The following is a 16,147-nucleotide window of genomic DNA, read 5'->3' as shown; positions in this document are numbered from 1 at the left end:
TTCACAATCAGAATTTTGTTTGTATCCATCTTGAGAGTTCTTAGAAGGCATAACCTTTGACAAGCCAAACTTCCGAACCCCAATTTTATAGAATACTAAAGGCAATAGATTTGTTGATCTATTTGCTTGGTGTGTTTTTCTTGCATTACTGTAGCTCTGATATTAGATTGATTCTTGAATGGTATACTTTGCCCATTATCAGCATTACCAGCATGGACAGAGCAAAACTACTATTGTTGTACATCAGGAAAAAGGGTTCAGGCGTTGAGGCGCATCAAATGCGCATTGAGAATCCAGTGTGGACACCGGATTCTCAACACGCAAAAAAGTTGTTAACGCTGCCCCACACAGCTGGGGCAGCAGGTCCCAGAAGCAGAGCGTGATGCGTCTCAACGCTCTCCTGACGCTCTCAAACACAACTGGGGAGTGGGGTCGTCATCGCAAGACGCAAGTCAGCTCAACGCGTCGAGGTATTTTGGTTCTCACTCACCGGCATTGGGAGGAATTCAGTTGCGTTGCGAGTCATAGTGAAAGATAGCGTGAACGATAGCAGAGTATGTAGTATTGCAATACAATAAGTTTGATATACAAAACATGGCAAAAAGAAAGCTCAAGAAAAGTGTATGTAGTGAGAGATGACTTGGATACAGTGAGTGTTTTGATACCAACAAGAACGCGGGGTGTTCAACAATGAGCCTTGATTGTTGCGCGAGTAATGGAGACGCCATTATCAGGGCCAGGATAAATGAATCGTTCGTTGTGCAAGGTTCTGCCTAGTAAGACGTTGGATCAGTAGCAACTCCCTTGCCAATGCTGATCCAACGCTAGACGTACAGTCACAACGTTGACCATCCCACCGGAAGCCGTTGAGTAGAAGCCACAGATGGATCAACCTTTCTGTGAGTGGAATCAACAGGGCGTCATAGCAGAGTGATTAAAAAATCACTTACCGGATTTATAGGTGTTGCTCGCCCACCAAACGTCTAGAAACCTCCACCTCTTGATTCTACACATCCTTCTATGTTGCCAATAGCGCTTTGCAGGCTTCACAGACCTCCCTACTTTGATAAACACCTCTCCATCTCTCATCCAGCCTTTCAAGGCATATATATATCCCCCTCTCTGTATTTTGTCCCTTTTCTTCAACCTCCTGTGATATTTCTCTTGCAGAACACAGTGGAATGACTTGTAGACTGCCATAAGGAGAATGGCAGCAGAGTGCACCTATAGAGCAGGAGGCAGAAGGCAGTTGGCTAATGTGCAGCATCGTTTGTACGCGTTTGCGCGTATATAGCGCGTCGTTGACGCTTTTCCAAATTCCTCACCCACAAAACGGTCCCGGATACTTTGACGTCCCAACATATGCCATGCAGTTACAGCGTTTTGTAACGCTGTACCGACTGGAAGCCATTGAGGAAGAAATGCTCAGCTTTGTCGAGCACGTTTTTGGAACTCCAGTCGGGCTGTAATGGGTTTTTCTGAAAGTTTGGGACCAGCATACAGCTCTGGCGAATATTGCATAGCAGTATGAATGACCACTCAGCCATAATGTTATCGGGCCCATATGACTTGGATACACCATGCAATCTGTGTGTACCATTCGCAGCTGTTGGTTTGGTGTACCATTCCACGTACGCTACGGGGTATGTCGGCCACGACTGTGGTGTTGATTGTTCACCGAATCCCCCCATCTTAAACGTTTCCGCAATCCAGAACATAACCTTCACTCTGCCAATTCTTGTACCTGTACACGTTCGAAAAGTAAGCCAAGGTTTGCGGATGATCAAAAACGAAAACTCACCAGTAAGTCCTGTCAGCTTTGCGTTGGGAGTCGTTACCACTATCACACAATCTCTCCGCTGCGGACTTGCGTGTACAGTCTCCTCAATTTCGTCGTTGTCGCTGTTCGTTGACACAAATTTGAGGGTGTGATAGAGGTCAACGGTTTTGAACGGGATGTCGCGGAGTTCTCTACCCGAGTGAAGCGTGAGGAAAGCACATAAACGGTCGCGGAAACTGACCATGCCATGCGTCTTCTCGATGGCTTCTGGACTCTTAATGGCTGAGGGGTGCTTGGTGATATACATGCATCTATTTGTTTGCAGGTCGAACGCAAGGGAAGGTCTACCACTTTTAGCTGGCCCTTGCTTTTCCTTGCCTTCATCTACCGTTTGTAGCATCCCCTCCTTCTCACGTTCGATATAGCGACCAAACGCAGTTATCTTCTCTTGTCATGATAGCCAGTTCACCATTTGCGGAAACTCGTCGCGATGATTTGACGCCCTCCACCCTTTTTTTGCAAAGTCTATATGCAGCCTTTCGAACATTTCAGTATTGTAGTTGTCTGTGGCGCCAAAGAGCCGTATCATCTCGGTATAGTGGACGAGTGAATGGAACTTTGGGATGTTGAAGTCTCCTTGCACCCCAAGGTTTATGAACTGCTGGCTATGGCACTTCCAGCGTTCCAAGGCGTCCTCCATCTCTTTTAAGGTGGAAGTGGTCTGAGTGGTGTACTGCGCCAGGTAAATGAAATCGAGAATCACCCTACATGCCTTGATCGCTCCGGGTGGCATGTTGGAACCCACCAGGCATGCTAGTAGAATGCGAGCCATATGTTTTCGCTCGCTTCCGCTTATCTGTAATAGAACCGACCATCCTTTGCGGAAATGTCTTACTCCCATGGCTGGAGGGAGACAGCGAATGCGACGATCGAGTTCTTCCTCAGTCATCAGGTCTTGACACCAGCCTACTAGGTGTTTGAACACCCCTTGATATAGTTGATGTAATACGTCCGGGGTGAGCGCCATATGGATTTCTGTGCCATAGAAATCGTACCAGAATGGCTGGTAAGTGTAACCCGAGACTTCATGCTTCATGCAAGCCTTGAAGTACTCATGTTGGCTGTTAGAAGATACCCTAGCGTGGTCCATGATATCTATTGTCCAGGTGCGAGTACAGTTCGGTTTCTTCTCCATGTCTCCAAGATGCTCTGCGCTACATCGACATTTAGGACAAGTGCCGTACTTCGAGCAGGAAACTAAGCATTGCTCCGGGTAGTCAGCCACATAGCAGGATATCAGAGGGTGGACTTGATGCACTGCTCCGTCCCCTCCCACCATTTCAACGCCGCATTTCAAAACCTCAGCAACCGGTCTGAAAAGGAAACGCATCGACTCGTGAAAAAGTCGAGTGTACCGAGCACTGGCTTCTTTCTTGCTCAACCCATCTTTGGAGAGTTTCTCGACTGAGAGATATGCGACTAGGATGCAGGCATGTTGGGAAGGACTTCTGCGAAGTTTGCGGGGTATGTTTCCTAGTGTTAGGTACACTGGATAGGCAGAATGGCTTCTGCTAAACTGCGTCAGCTGTGTCTTGTCCGTGGCTAAGATCACTGGTGCAATTGTGGCCGACTCTTTGAGTAGATCCTGCATTGCCCACCACCATTTTCCCGTCCACATCTCCGTGAATTTTCTCTCCTTCTTCTGTTCGTCGGTGAACAGCTTGGAGGGCTTGTACACTAAATGGTCGGCCAGCTCTGGATCTCCCAACAATGCCTTTATCACATCTAGCAGGTTACAATATCACAGCGTCAAAAGTTCGTCCGGTTTGTTGTTAAACAGAAGTTCTTGCTTTTCCATAGGCTCCCTGTGTGGGGGATTTGTTCTACACTCTTGTTGAGCTCCCTTGAATTCATGAATGAGAGTCCCAGCCTCTCAACAACCTGGCGTTTATGATTAGCATCACGAGGTTTATGAAAGATTTTGTGTGGCACCTACTTCAGGGATCTCCAGCAGTCTATCAAACGCACCTTGTCCAACAGTTTCCTTGATCGCCCATTGTGCAATCTTCCACTCCAGCTCAGAGGCAAAAGGCTTATACATTTCGTGCGTATGATCACTGCCAATCTTAGACTCTTCATGCCCAAAATGAGCTCGCCACTTTTCGTGCAAAGTCTTGCTCATTCAAATTACTTTGCCTCCCTGGCTATGCTGCTCTTCGTACTCTTGTGACGGTGGAGCCTCGACGGAAAACGGCATTGCACCTAGCATCCGTTTCAATGCCCAAGCCTGTCCAGTGGATGGTCCTGGTCCCGCTTGCCCTATCTCCAGGTCAGGATCTGTTTCATGCCAATGAAACAGATCATTCTCCTCCTCGAATTGTAGCGCAATCTGATCCTCGTCCTCTTCAATGACCTGCTCTTCGCGTGAGTCAACCTCCTCTTCCAATCCAGATAGGTCCAGCTGCTTTGATAGTTTGTTCCAGTCTTTGCACGATCTTGCCGTTTTCAGATGAGAATCACGCCCTCCCTGAGTTTTAAACCATGTTCCACATGAAGGACAGGATTTCTGTTCACGCTGAAGCTCTAGTTTTTGAGCAAGTCGATGAGCAGTGGTGGCCATTAATCAACTGTATTATTCTTCTAGTTCAAACGAGTGCATAGTTAATCCTCTGTTTCCACAGCTGGCAACAGACAGATCACAATTTCGATGTAGCCAAATGCCTGCAGCTGGCAGAATGGCAGTAGTGGTGGTGGTGATAGGTAAGGTAAACGTAATCACATGATCTCATCTAAAAGGCATGTTGACGCCCACGAGATAGCCAATACCAGTTCACGTTCGACATTCCAAAAAAAAATATATTGCTACCTATACATTAAACAGTTTCATTTATATACCACATCAAATGAGATACTGAATCAATAGTACGTGTGTGATACCCAACAAAAAACAACAAATGTCCAACTTGAATGGAAGCGTACAAGATACTACTGCGTGGGATTCCGCGTCAAAACCTGCTTGAAAAACGATCCTGCCAGCTGTCAGTGTTTCGCCATCGTCCTGGGGATGCTGTACGTCATGGAAACGGCTTTTCTCCAACGTGCCGCAGACATCAGATGAGCTGAGCCCGATTGACATTCACGAACGCGATTCAAGAACCACTTCTCGCAATCCTTGCTCCAGAAGCCGATATTCAGGCCACCTACAGAGAAATGCATTTGACGAGGCCACCAAGGCATGTGAGACGCTTCGTCGATGCTGTTGTTGACCTGGTCTGAAGGAAAATACAGTCAGTAAGGAGTCAATACTAAAAGACGTTGTATTGTAATCATACCTTTCTCCACCATATACATCCCAGAAATTAGGTCTGATTCGTCCCATGTCAGGAAGTCATCCCAGTAACCAACTCCTTTGTGTTGCCAAAAACATCGCCCTTGTCGGTAGACGAGATCAGGATCAGGTCCAAAGACAACGTCCTCCAGCTGAACTTGATCTCGAGCCAGTCGAGCAAGCAGTCCACCCGCCAATAAGCACGCTCGGCCGCGACTTGAACGCAGGAACCTATCTCGCTCGTCTCGATACGCTGCATAATCGTAGACATCGGGTTTGTAACCCTTTTTCCAGAAGCCCAAGTACGGCTTAGGAGCGGCCTTTCGTGCTGCCTGCTTAGATCGGGGGGGTAGTGGACCTGGAATCAGTGTTTGAAACGACATGCCATGATTAATCAATTGCGTGGCAATGTCTTGTAGGGTGGGACCCCACTGGCAGCGAACTATCTGCAGGACCGACACAGGGTCGTACAGAAGTAGAACCATCTTCGCCTCTACCGATTCTTTCATCCTCACCACGTATGCAGGCGCGTTGTCGACTGTTATCGCAGATACTCGTATCTCCCAATTCGCGTAATCAGCCATATATGAATCTTCCTCACTGAGATCGCAGCCTTCAAGCTGGGCAACAAGGGGCAACGATGTGATGGCAAGCCTGGACAGTCGGAAGAAAAAGAGTTGAAGTTTCCCCATGACCTCCCTCGTAAGAGCGGGCTCGGAGAAGGCGGCATTATTAGGGTTGCTTGCCCACCGACCATTCCCAAGCAAACATAGAGTAGTTTCAGGCTTCTCTGCTCCATCACCTTCCGTCGCCGAGTCGCCTGTGAACCCGTACCGCTCATATGCCACCTCGTCCATCCTCATACCATGTACAGTGCTTGGGTCGGTAATGTGTTCCTGTCCTGCAACGTCGTCTTCATCATATGAAGCCACCGTTTTCAGAGCCTCAGTAGAAGTCATAACAGGTGCCTCGCTGTCTGACAATTCCCCTTCCTCAAAGTTGCCTTCGTCTATTACCTCGACCTCTTTTTCCTGCTCGTCAGGCTCCATCCCATCCTGACTCTTTCCAGGCATGTCTGCAGTCACGGGTTGTTCAGAACCAGCAAAACCATTGTAATCGTGATTGTCGTCGAAATCATCGAAATCATCGCCGTAATCGCTGTCTGGATCGGGCTCGCCAAACTCAGAGCACAGGTCCCATTCGTGCCAGATGGGGTCATATTTCTTCTGCGTATGTGAGAGCCGTTGCCAGTCTCCCTCGATATCACCCCGTATGCAGAGGGTATGAACGCGAAACCCACTACGGCTTTCCCACAACCACACTCTGGCTCCTTTGCGACCAGGCAATTGGAAATTCGACGCTTCTTTCTCATGGTTGCTCCAATGCTGCTGATGCCTGGGCCCTTGTTTTTTCAGTACGCTGCTCTCGACGTTTGAAAAAGTCTGTCCAGCACTCTCCTTGCAGTTGTCCGGAGCCAGTTTCTACCCACGGGGCATCATTGTCTGGGTCGTTATAGGAGCTTTGATATACCGCTTTTGGTGGGGGCAAATGGATGACATTCTCAGAAACAGTTAACCCGGCTTCGTCTGCCGGTTTGGAAGGGAGATAACCCAAATGCACACCGTTGGAGGTAAGTAGGAGTTTTTGCGCATGTTCATCCATCTCGTAGAAGCCAGGAGGGAGTTTACCGACTGCCAATTGATATATCTCCCAGTATTGTTCATTACTGGGGAAGAGGTGATCTAAGTTGAGGCTCCGATGGTGACCCCAAACCTGGTCGTCCTGGTTCCCTTCCCTCCACACCCTGAACTGCTCCCAGTTCTTTGAAGCTTCCCTCTCAATGTCCCCCCAGTACAAACATACAGATACATTGAGTCGGCTGTACAGCGCAACAAGGATTGGCGCGCTCGCATTTTTGGTGTCTATTATGCCGCCAGCACGAAGAACATGGTGGTCGTTGGCATAGGACCTCTCGAACGTGGAGAACCATTCGGGGTGTATATTCCACTGGTCCTGTATTTTCTCGCGCCAACCATAGGTTTTCTCCTTCTCTTCAAGGTGTTTGCACCACAGGAATGCCAAGGTCCCAGTGGCTATCAGAGGCAAGAAAGCATCTCTGGATGACGCTGCTGCTTTCTGGAGACTGTTGAGAGAGGAATGTTGCTTTTTGAAGCCATACAATGCGGGGAAGGGCCATAAAGACAATCTCAAGGACTTAACTGCCTCGCCCACGTTACCAACCTCCAACATCGCGCTGACAAGCCTCTTCAGGGAGTGTTCAAGACTATCCCACTCCTTGATAACGACCTCCGTCAATTGGAAGCCCTTCGCATCTCGATGGTAAGGGAAATGGTTATCTCGGTAATCAAGACAACGGAAGAGTGTGCCCTTGTACACATTCCACTGAGGCACGAGGGGTAGGAACGGGTGAGTGGAGAGATCGATCCAGTTGAATTCTCGAAGGTAAGGAGTCGGGTTATCATGACAGCTGGAGTAAAGAAGTTCGTTTCGATCGGGGATGACTGTTGGAATATCTCATTCATGAGAGCAGAGGGTAAAGAGATCTCTGTCAACGGCGAAATAGATGCTGTCTTTTGATATGGAAGTTGTCGGTTGCAGTTCAATGCCAGATTGCGTTGTATTCTGTGAAGTTGGAAAGTCATATTCAATTTTGCTCTAGAACACGGTGAACTAACGACGAACATACCTTAAACTCGAATCGCATTTTGTACGGTGTTTGAGAGGGAAAAAACGCGTGTCCAGTCGTCTAAGCTAATGAAAAACGCCTCCAACGTTCGACACGAGATCACCACCTTGGAAATACAGAAAGGCCTTCACGTGTCAAGACCAATATCGAAGCTTTGGACCACAACTGAACCAAAGGTGCAGTCAAATCTTCAACCCACAGCTGGGTTTCAAGGATAGGGTTGTTAAGTTGAGGTACGTTGTGGTGGTAGAGGAGAGGGAGGGAAATGATCACATGGTTGCGCCAAAACCAATATAAGGTATTATCAACCATACAGTGTTACATCCAGAGATGGATGGATCCCCCGACTGACCTACGCGTCATAGCCAGACGTGGACCTCACATCGACATTGAGGTCCATCCATGTAACAGTTCAAGAGCCATATTAACCCGTCCAATGATCACAGTGGGAGTCAATGCAGAGCTGCTTTCGCAGCCATTTGTGAGTAGCTGATACAATACGTTCTATTGTTCTATTGACACATAAAAATGTCTACTTAGCTTATATGAATCACCCCGATTCAAGCAGCTCCCCCTTCTGAATACAGCGAAACACAACCCGATAGCCCTCTGCCAGAAAAAAACCTCACATCACTCCCACCCTCATCAGAAGACAGCCTGACCAAACCCGAAAATGAGCCACCGGTAAACATTGGTAGAAGTCCCAGCAACAGTACAACAGAGCCCAACAGCGACATGGAAGAACCCGCTGGCATAATGGACTTGGAATCGCATTTCCGAGAGACTTCGGTGGACCATAACCCAATAGGTTGTCCAACCTGTGAGACAGTGATTCAGGAGACCCATCTCTCACAAGTGACCGAAAGTCAATGGAAGGCTTTTTCCTAGAGCGAACCTCCCAGCACACCCAGCCCATATCGATTTCCTTCTCCCTTCAAACATTTCACCTCGGGAGACAGTGTTGAACATTTGGGTAAGTAAGCGGTTGGTCTGCGAGTGCTCATGAAAGTCTAACACTGCTTGAAGATCCTTCAATTCCACTCCGAAATCTATTGAAGCAATGTTGATACAGAGAAAGCGCGCTGTTGACCCCCAAGAGGGGCCAAACTTTGACTCCAAAAACTCCAACAACTCCGACCAAATCCACGTCACCAGCTTTCGTCGGAAGACAGTCGACTATTACCCCTTTCAAGTTGGAAGGGATGTAGCGTAGGGAGATACGAATCTTGAGATTTCAATACAGTATGCACGCGTTCAGCACGTCAAATATAGAATCTTGCATTTCGCCGTCGTCCTCGAGAGTGATATCCCTGAATCTCTCCTACTGCTAGGCAGAGAATTGCACCAGAGTTTGCCTTGCATTTCGTTGTCGCCTTGGAGAGTGATGACATACCGCCAGGCAGAAAATCACTCCATAATTTGCATTTGGAGTGTCGCCTTGGAGAGTGATAGCCCTGATTCTCTCCTACAGCTAGGCAGAGAATCGGAACACGATTAAGCGAAGGTAAAATGTGCAGATGGAGGTGAGTAGGAAAGGGAGGTATGTGTCACAAATGTCACAGTAACGTGTCCCAAGTTTGACGCTTCAAGTTGGTCACAATCGCTCCTTCCTCATCACCGTCACCGCTACGCCTCGTTACAGCTGTTGTAAGAGGCAGCGCTTTCCTGGTTTCCTGTAACCCTTTCTCTGTCTGTGGAGCTAGGCTTACGACCCACACGTTTGTCTTTACGGCAAGACCACGATCCGTTCAGTTCTCCATTCCAGCAAAAAAAAAAAAAAAAAAAAAAAAAAAGCGCTTAGAGGATCCTGCCTTTTGGCCAGGGAACCACACATTACGTCTCTACCACCATGGAGAATAGGTATGTAAATTATGAAACATCTTCCGATAGATAGGCATTGACTTTGCAACGCAAGAACATTCGTCATATCTTTCGCTCTTCGTCACACTCCAGCTCCACTGTACCTCCCTACAGCTGTAGTTGGGCGGCAGCAGACAGCATCGCCTGTACGGCAAAACCAAGAAATGTTCAGTTCTGCATTCCAGCGAAAAAAAGAAAGAAAAAAAACTGACCCTGCTGTTGGGTTCCTCTGGTACCAGGATGGGCATCGTTATGCAAAGGGTTGCATTCTATAAAGGTGGTATGACTGGCCTCCTGATCTTCACTGTCTCGATTTTCCACTTTTCCACTTCTCTAGGTATTTTCGATCACAATGTTCCTAGCTCAGACCACATCCTCTGGCCGTACCCTCAAAAAGTCTGCCAAGGTCACAGATCCGATGAATGCTGTGGTTTGTTACATCCATGCCGGACCGATCCGGACCGACGTGACAATCACTTACTCCACTTACCTTAATCTCCGTACTACCTATTAAAGCCTAGACCATCGGCTTGGGAGTCGGCGGTCCGAATGCGGATCCGACTATTGAATCCGTCTCGGACCTTGTACATTTCTATCCTATATAAGATGTACAACTTAGTAGTTACATTCTTTAGAATTAAACTCGACTCTGGTTTCCCAGTGACCTGGTCTAAGGCAGCTCAACTCAGGAAGCCGTTGTCCAATAACTTCGGCTACTGTCAAGACTCCGTCATTCTCTTCAACCTCCTTCACTCTCCTCGTCGCTCCCCGACACGCTCCGATCAACTCCATTTCTTCCCTCTCTTCATCTTAGATCATTCCTCTTTTAGTATATCCTTCCGTACATATCTTATATCTTATCTTATCGTTTCTCCCTTCGGTTCCGAGTCATTCCACACGTCCTTAACACGGTTTGAAAGCCGAAAAAGCCCCTCGCTCAGAAGCAAATGAATTCTTTGATTCAGAGGAAGGCTTTTAACAAGCCACTCAAAGGAAAAGCCAAAACAGCCACAGGCAAACAGGTAACCAGTACCCCCATCGCCTTCGATGCGAACATCCTCTCGAAAGAGGCCTTTCGGGAGATTCGCAAGGCCGGTAAGCAATTGTGCATGGCAATCAATTTTGTTGCATTCATTGACTTATGCAGCACAAGATGGGGACGAGGATGCACAACTTGCCCTCCGCCAAATGCGCCAGAGCAAGTTAAAAAGAAACCGTATGTTTTTCATTCAATTTTCTTCGTTTTATTCACAGACTTACCTCCGCTTTTGGGGCTGCATCTTTGGTTGCAGAGTTAGACGAGCCTACTCCTGGCCCCCAGTCTAAAAAGGGTAGAATCACGAAAGTCACAGCCTCTCAGAGGGATGACTTTGAGGATGTGGATGAGGACGAGGGCATACTACCGACCACCAAGGTCTTCGAGGGCAGTGCAAGTGTTGACCGTTTTGACCAAATCGGTGAGGACGAGGATGTGGATGTGGATGAGGACAAGGACAAGGACAAGGACAAGGACGAGACACAGGACCAGGATGAAATCAAAGAAATCAAAGATGGTGATGAAGTGGATTTCGGCGTTGACGACGACCCGATCCATGAATACCCAGAATTCAGTGCTGGCTCGTTGAATCACCCGTCTTGACAGTGGCGAGATGCAACTGTGAACAACGGTGTACGATCTCCCATCTCCTACAAGCTCAGATCTGTACTGACAGGCCTTAATCTAGATTATTGTCCTCAACGACGACGACGACGACGACGAAACAGACTCTCCATGTGGCACCCCAAGGACGGCTGCTGTTGTGCCTGCTCCTGCTGGCTGCACTTCAAAGGTTAGGTTTCACGCTTTCGCTAGTGCTTCCTGTCTGATGTTCAGCTTCATGTAGCCTCCGAAGGTGACATTGGCAATGCTTACTGCACCCGCCAAAGACTTGGCGATGATTGTGCGTAGCTATGTACGTGCACACATTGGACTGACAGATGCATTTCCCGATGTCACTGTGGTCACAAAGCCGGATTTTATTCGTGAATGCGCCCTCGAGGCCATTAAAGATAGTTCACCTTCCCAAAGGGGAACTCTCACCACCACTTTGGCACTTTTACAGGCGCAACCAGAGGCTTGGGAGACCTTTGTCACTTTTGTAAGTAACCACCACCTTGTCTCAAGGCGTCACTGATGGTCCATGTGTAGGTTCTACTCAAAGGGTGCCTTCACTACAGCCATTGGTCTAAGGATCAAAGGCTGCATAGCAGGATTCTTCGGCATCCCAATTCACTACAAGAGCAGCAAGGATGTCAAGAGTGCAACTGAGTGGGTGCTGGAAGACGAGCGGTTCAAGTTCGGCAAGTTAGATATCAAAGTGAGTAGTTCGTGGTGCTTCGCCGTGATTTGATCTGACTTTTCATATGCAGAACCGCTCTTTCGACTCACAAGACCCCTACGGAAATCCTATATTTGTGCACATTATTCGTGTTGCGTTCTTCAACAGGAACAAGGCTGATCGGGTGTCCTTCAAGATGCTCATGGAGCGCAAGTGCATCCCTGGAGCTCTTATTGCTCTCATCTCCATGGTGGTATCCTGCTTGTCTATTTTGTTCGTGTGTTTTGTCTACTGACGATCTCTTGCAGATTGAACATTATATCAAGGCCTGGGCCAGTGGGGTGGAGAGAAAGGCTGACTTCGGCGAAGGAGCCAAGGAACGGTAAGGTCTTACTTGTGTATCAGTGATCAGTGAACGTTATTGACATACATATATAGCTATCTTACCCATCTCAGTGCGTGGCAGCACCTTGAAGGCCAAGCCCCAAAATACGCGGCACAGCTATTGCGCCGTATGTTCCAGCAGGCAGCGTACTGATTATTTTGTTTGCTGCACACGACAGCTACTAACTATTGCCATTACAGGGAGCATAGCAACAGCGACTGCCTCTTGGAGGAGGCTCATTCCGCCTTCAATGGCGTCGACTTTGCAGGGCTGGAGGCTATGGCCGAAGCTGTGGAGCTTGCTGAGAACGGGGAAGAAGCACCTGCCTCTTAAGGTATCTCCCATTCTCTACGTCTACGTTCGTCTCAATCATTCAGTTTTCACAGGTTACATGCAGGCAATACTCTTTCTAAGCTTTACTATGGACTCGAGTTATACACGGCATTTACCATTGAAAAATACCATGTTGGATAGACATTAATAATAATCAATGATCAGTCACCCATATGTGCAATATTGTCCAACAGTGTATGCGCTGCAGGGTTTATCTGAGGTGGTTTTGAGGTGAGTTGAGGGTACAGTAAGGAACATCAGGGAGGAGTTGAGCTAATGGATATACCCTGATGCATCGGAAGCCAACCTGAGTTCAACTTGAGTCATCTTATCACTACATGTCTATCTCAACGCTACTGAACGTAACTCATAGGTAACTCGTAGGGATTCTCTACGCTCGGTAACGCTGACCCGACGCGACCCCAACGCACGTGGCAATGTTGGTGGAAGGCCTACCTTTCGTACACGCACCTCAGCAGCATCGAGGCGTTGACAGCGTGTGGGCGCCTTCACGCCCGCAACGCGCCTTCATGCCCCTGGATGCCATACCCCTTTTTCCTGATGTATGTCAAAACTCCACATGTAATTAATATCCATCTACCTATATAATTACTAAACATGTACACTCACACCTCAGTGTCAAACCACCACTGAGGTGTAAGTCTTCTGATTCATTTCCCTTATTCAGAATGCTTATATTACCTTCTATAGTATAGATTCCTTTTAGCCACTCTCTTGAGTCCCTCTGGAACTTAGACATTCTCGGACATCTTATTAATCTATTAAAGCACTGTACATCACAGCTATGTGACCGAGAATATTCCGGGAAGACTTCAAGATGCATACTGGGTGCCGGGCAGTCATTAAAAAACTAATCATTTGGCGGCCATCGATCTCCATAGATGATCACATAGAAATCGATGATAGAATAAATAACCTATTATTTTATAATGATAAGGTGGCAGCTATACACTGTAACTACAAATAAAGAATCTCAGAAATAAGTCTAACGAACGTACTGGCTACAGATAGCGTCCCCGCCGCCAATTGTCGGAAATTCCCCCAAACTTCATATTAACTGTCAAGGTCGAGTGTACTAATCGATTATGCCGCATGCACACGTCGGCAAGCGCCCGTGAATAAAACTAACAGCCAGCACCCGAATCGCCGCAGCAGTCCTAAAAGTCATCAATCTCAGTGTTTGAAGCTGGCCTTCCAAGAGGATGACCTACCCCGAACGGGTCCCCATTGCATCGCACACCCAATGATCTGTCTCTTTCAGTTGCAGCGTCACCATTAGTTCCGGCGTCGGAGCCGAGCGTAGGCATCGATGATCCAGTAGGTAGACAGGTCGCAACGAGACTAGGGGAAAGAGATGGTTGCTATTTAGCCAGATGTAGAAGATGCGACCAGTCACTCACCTCGAGGAAGAAAGAATGACAATGGTGCTGAGCAAACAGAGTAAGAATTTCATAGTTTGGGTGTTGGAGGGTGATTGTGTTGGTGGGTAATGACCAGACTGCCGTCCTCTAGCTTTTTATATCCAGTATAACTCCCATCTAACGAGACCGGGAGACATGGTTGAACAATTGCTGTGACGAGGAGTCATGGCTGTGGTACTACAACGCTTGTAGCTATCAAATTCTAGGTAAAAGAGAGATGTTGTCATCACCGGTACCAATGACATTTACATCAGACTCGGAAGATGGAGGTGCTACCGCATACAAGTAAGCCTCAAACAGACTCGGAACTTCAAGATGAAATTTCCTTACTTGGCTATTTCTGGCAACTTTGTGATGGCGGGTGTATAGGGATGAACACCACGCCTGTGTTACCAATCCCAAGGTTACCTACCGGCCCGACGTGAGTGAAAGACCTCAGTATTTTGCTACTGCACACGAGTGAAGGTTGTAAGGAGTCTCGAAACTTGCGTACGGAGAGGAACCAGTACCCGGTACCCAACTGCATAGTTTGCAGAGTCAGTGGATTGCCACAAAATCATCAACGACTGAATCACATACGATGAAGGAACAAGGGTCAATTAATTACTTACTAGGCTCACAATGATGGTTGCGGATTTACATGCACTGTCGAGGCGGTCCGAGTTACCCTCCAGTCTCCGTTCCTAGGCAGAGCTGGAGTTCTGATGATCAGTCGCCAACAAAGCTGATGACCTTTTACGTCCAGAGATTCGATCCCTAAAGTCCATTTCTATCAATTACACTTACTAGGTAACAGAGAAAACTTACCTATTGCGAATTTGTAGATGCAAGCAAGTCCGAGTAACCGAGTCAACCGAATTTTTTGACTCGTCGCGGGTGGTGCCTAAATAGGAAGTTCAAGCATTGACCTGTAAGTAGTAATATCGATTGGGCATGGATTTCAGAAAATCGCTTTGTGTCTCGATTCCAGGGCAAGAGTCGAGACACAGCAGTAACCGACGCTCAAAACCAATTAGTTCGCTTTTGCGGAGTCTGATAATACATACATCTTCCGTGCACAGTTTTGAGCGTTCTGGATGCGTACGTGGCCAACAGTTTGGGCAATGTGCGTTGAAATTAAGGTTGGCACTGGTTCGCCATGGTTCAATAAGATCCTAGACCTGACAAATATTCAGCAAGTACTAATTGCAGTGGAATGAAAGGCTTACGATCGATAGGCCAGTAGCGACCTGCAGGGCGCGCAGTGGCGGTGGTCGAGGAAGAACAACTTCACTGCCCTTGGTCCGGCGTCCTCGCCGCAGCATGTCAGCTGATCGAGCCGAAATGATCACCGTGTGAGCTTGAGTAAATCGTCCTGTCCATCTTATCAATGGCGAGTCAGAGCGCAGTATGTACCGCTTTGGCAGGATCCTGAACTCCTGCTTTGCCAAAAATTACGTGTCTTTTAGGTCTGCCTCAGGTCGCTCTGCTAATAACATACGTATACAGATCAGTCCGATATTGACTCTACCCGCAGTGCGAGTGAATGATAATCATGATTCGTACCAATCTTTTTCTTCGTCGCCTGCTAAGTAAGCCGAACTGTAACAGATCCATTCCATTGATGATCAATGAACTTTTGAAACCCTATTCACATCCACGATTATCTGTGGGTCGACGTTGAATCTGCAGCAGCCGTGCAAAGCGAACATGCGGAGCAGTACTGATCTTTAATTTGGAAACTGGATTCACCCGACTCACTTATTTCACTATTCTGAATTCCTGGCACATGAACGTTGAACGTTGAACGTTAAACAGCGGGTACGGGAAGACGTCTTTGTCGTCTGAATAAGACTGAATTAAACGAAGATTCCGAAAGAGTTTAAATGTCACAATACGTTCCACAAAAAGAACTCTAGATTCTTATTGAATCCAGGAACCAGGCTGAGGAAGATCTTGTGGTCGTCTTCCGAGGCGGCCGCGGCCCACTACGGTGGCGTGCGGTTTACTCCATA

General features: G+C 47.7%; 1 protein-coding gene across 1 annotated transcript; it reads right to left on the bottom strand.

Annotated features, from left to right (window-relative positions):
* Positions 1-13,635: 13,635 nt before the first annotated feature.
* Positions 13,636-15,436, bottom strand: E1B28_001994 (uncharacterized protein). The gene is made up of 8 exons (XM_043147975.1): positions 15,362-15,436; positions 15,200-15,313; positions 14,961-15,154; positions 14,733-14,909; positions 14,484-14,673; positions 14,133-14,425; positions 13,944-14,073; positions 13,636-13,889 (listed from the first exon to the last, which is right to left on the bottom strand). Exons 6-8 carry the CDS (start codon positions 14,183-14,185, stop codon positions 13,857-13,859), a joined length of 216 nt encoding a protein of 71 aa, XP_043016689.1. The 5' UTR covers positions 14,186-14,425; positions 14,484-14,673; positions 14,733-14,909; positions 14,961-15,154; positions 15,200-15,313; positions 15,362-15,436; the 3' UTR covers positions 13,636-13,856.
* Positions 15,437-16,147: the final 711 nt, after the last annotated feature.

Source organism: Marasmius oreades, chromosome 1 (genome assembly GCF_018924745.1).
Source record: "Marasmius oreades isolate 03SP1 chromosome 1, whole genome shotgun sequence".
In the NCBI taxonomy this organism is placed as follows: domain Eukaryota; kingdom Fungi; phylum Basidiomycota; class Agaricomycetes; order Agaricales; family Marasmiaceae; genus Marasmius; species Marasmius oreades.
This window is presented reverse-complemented; position numbering and strand designations above follow the sequence as displayed.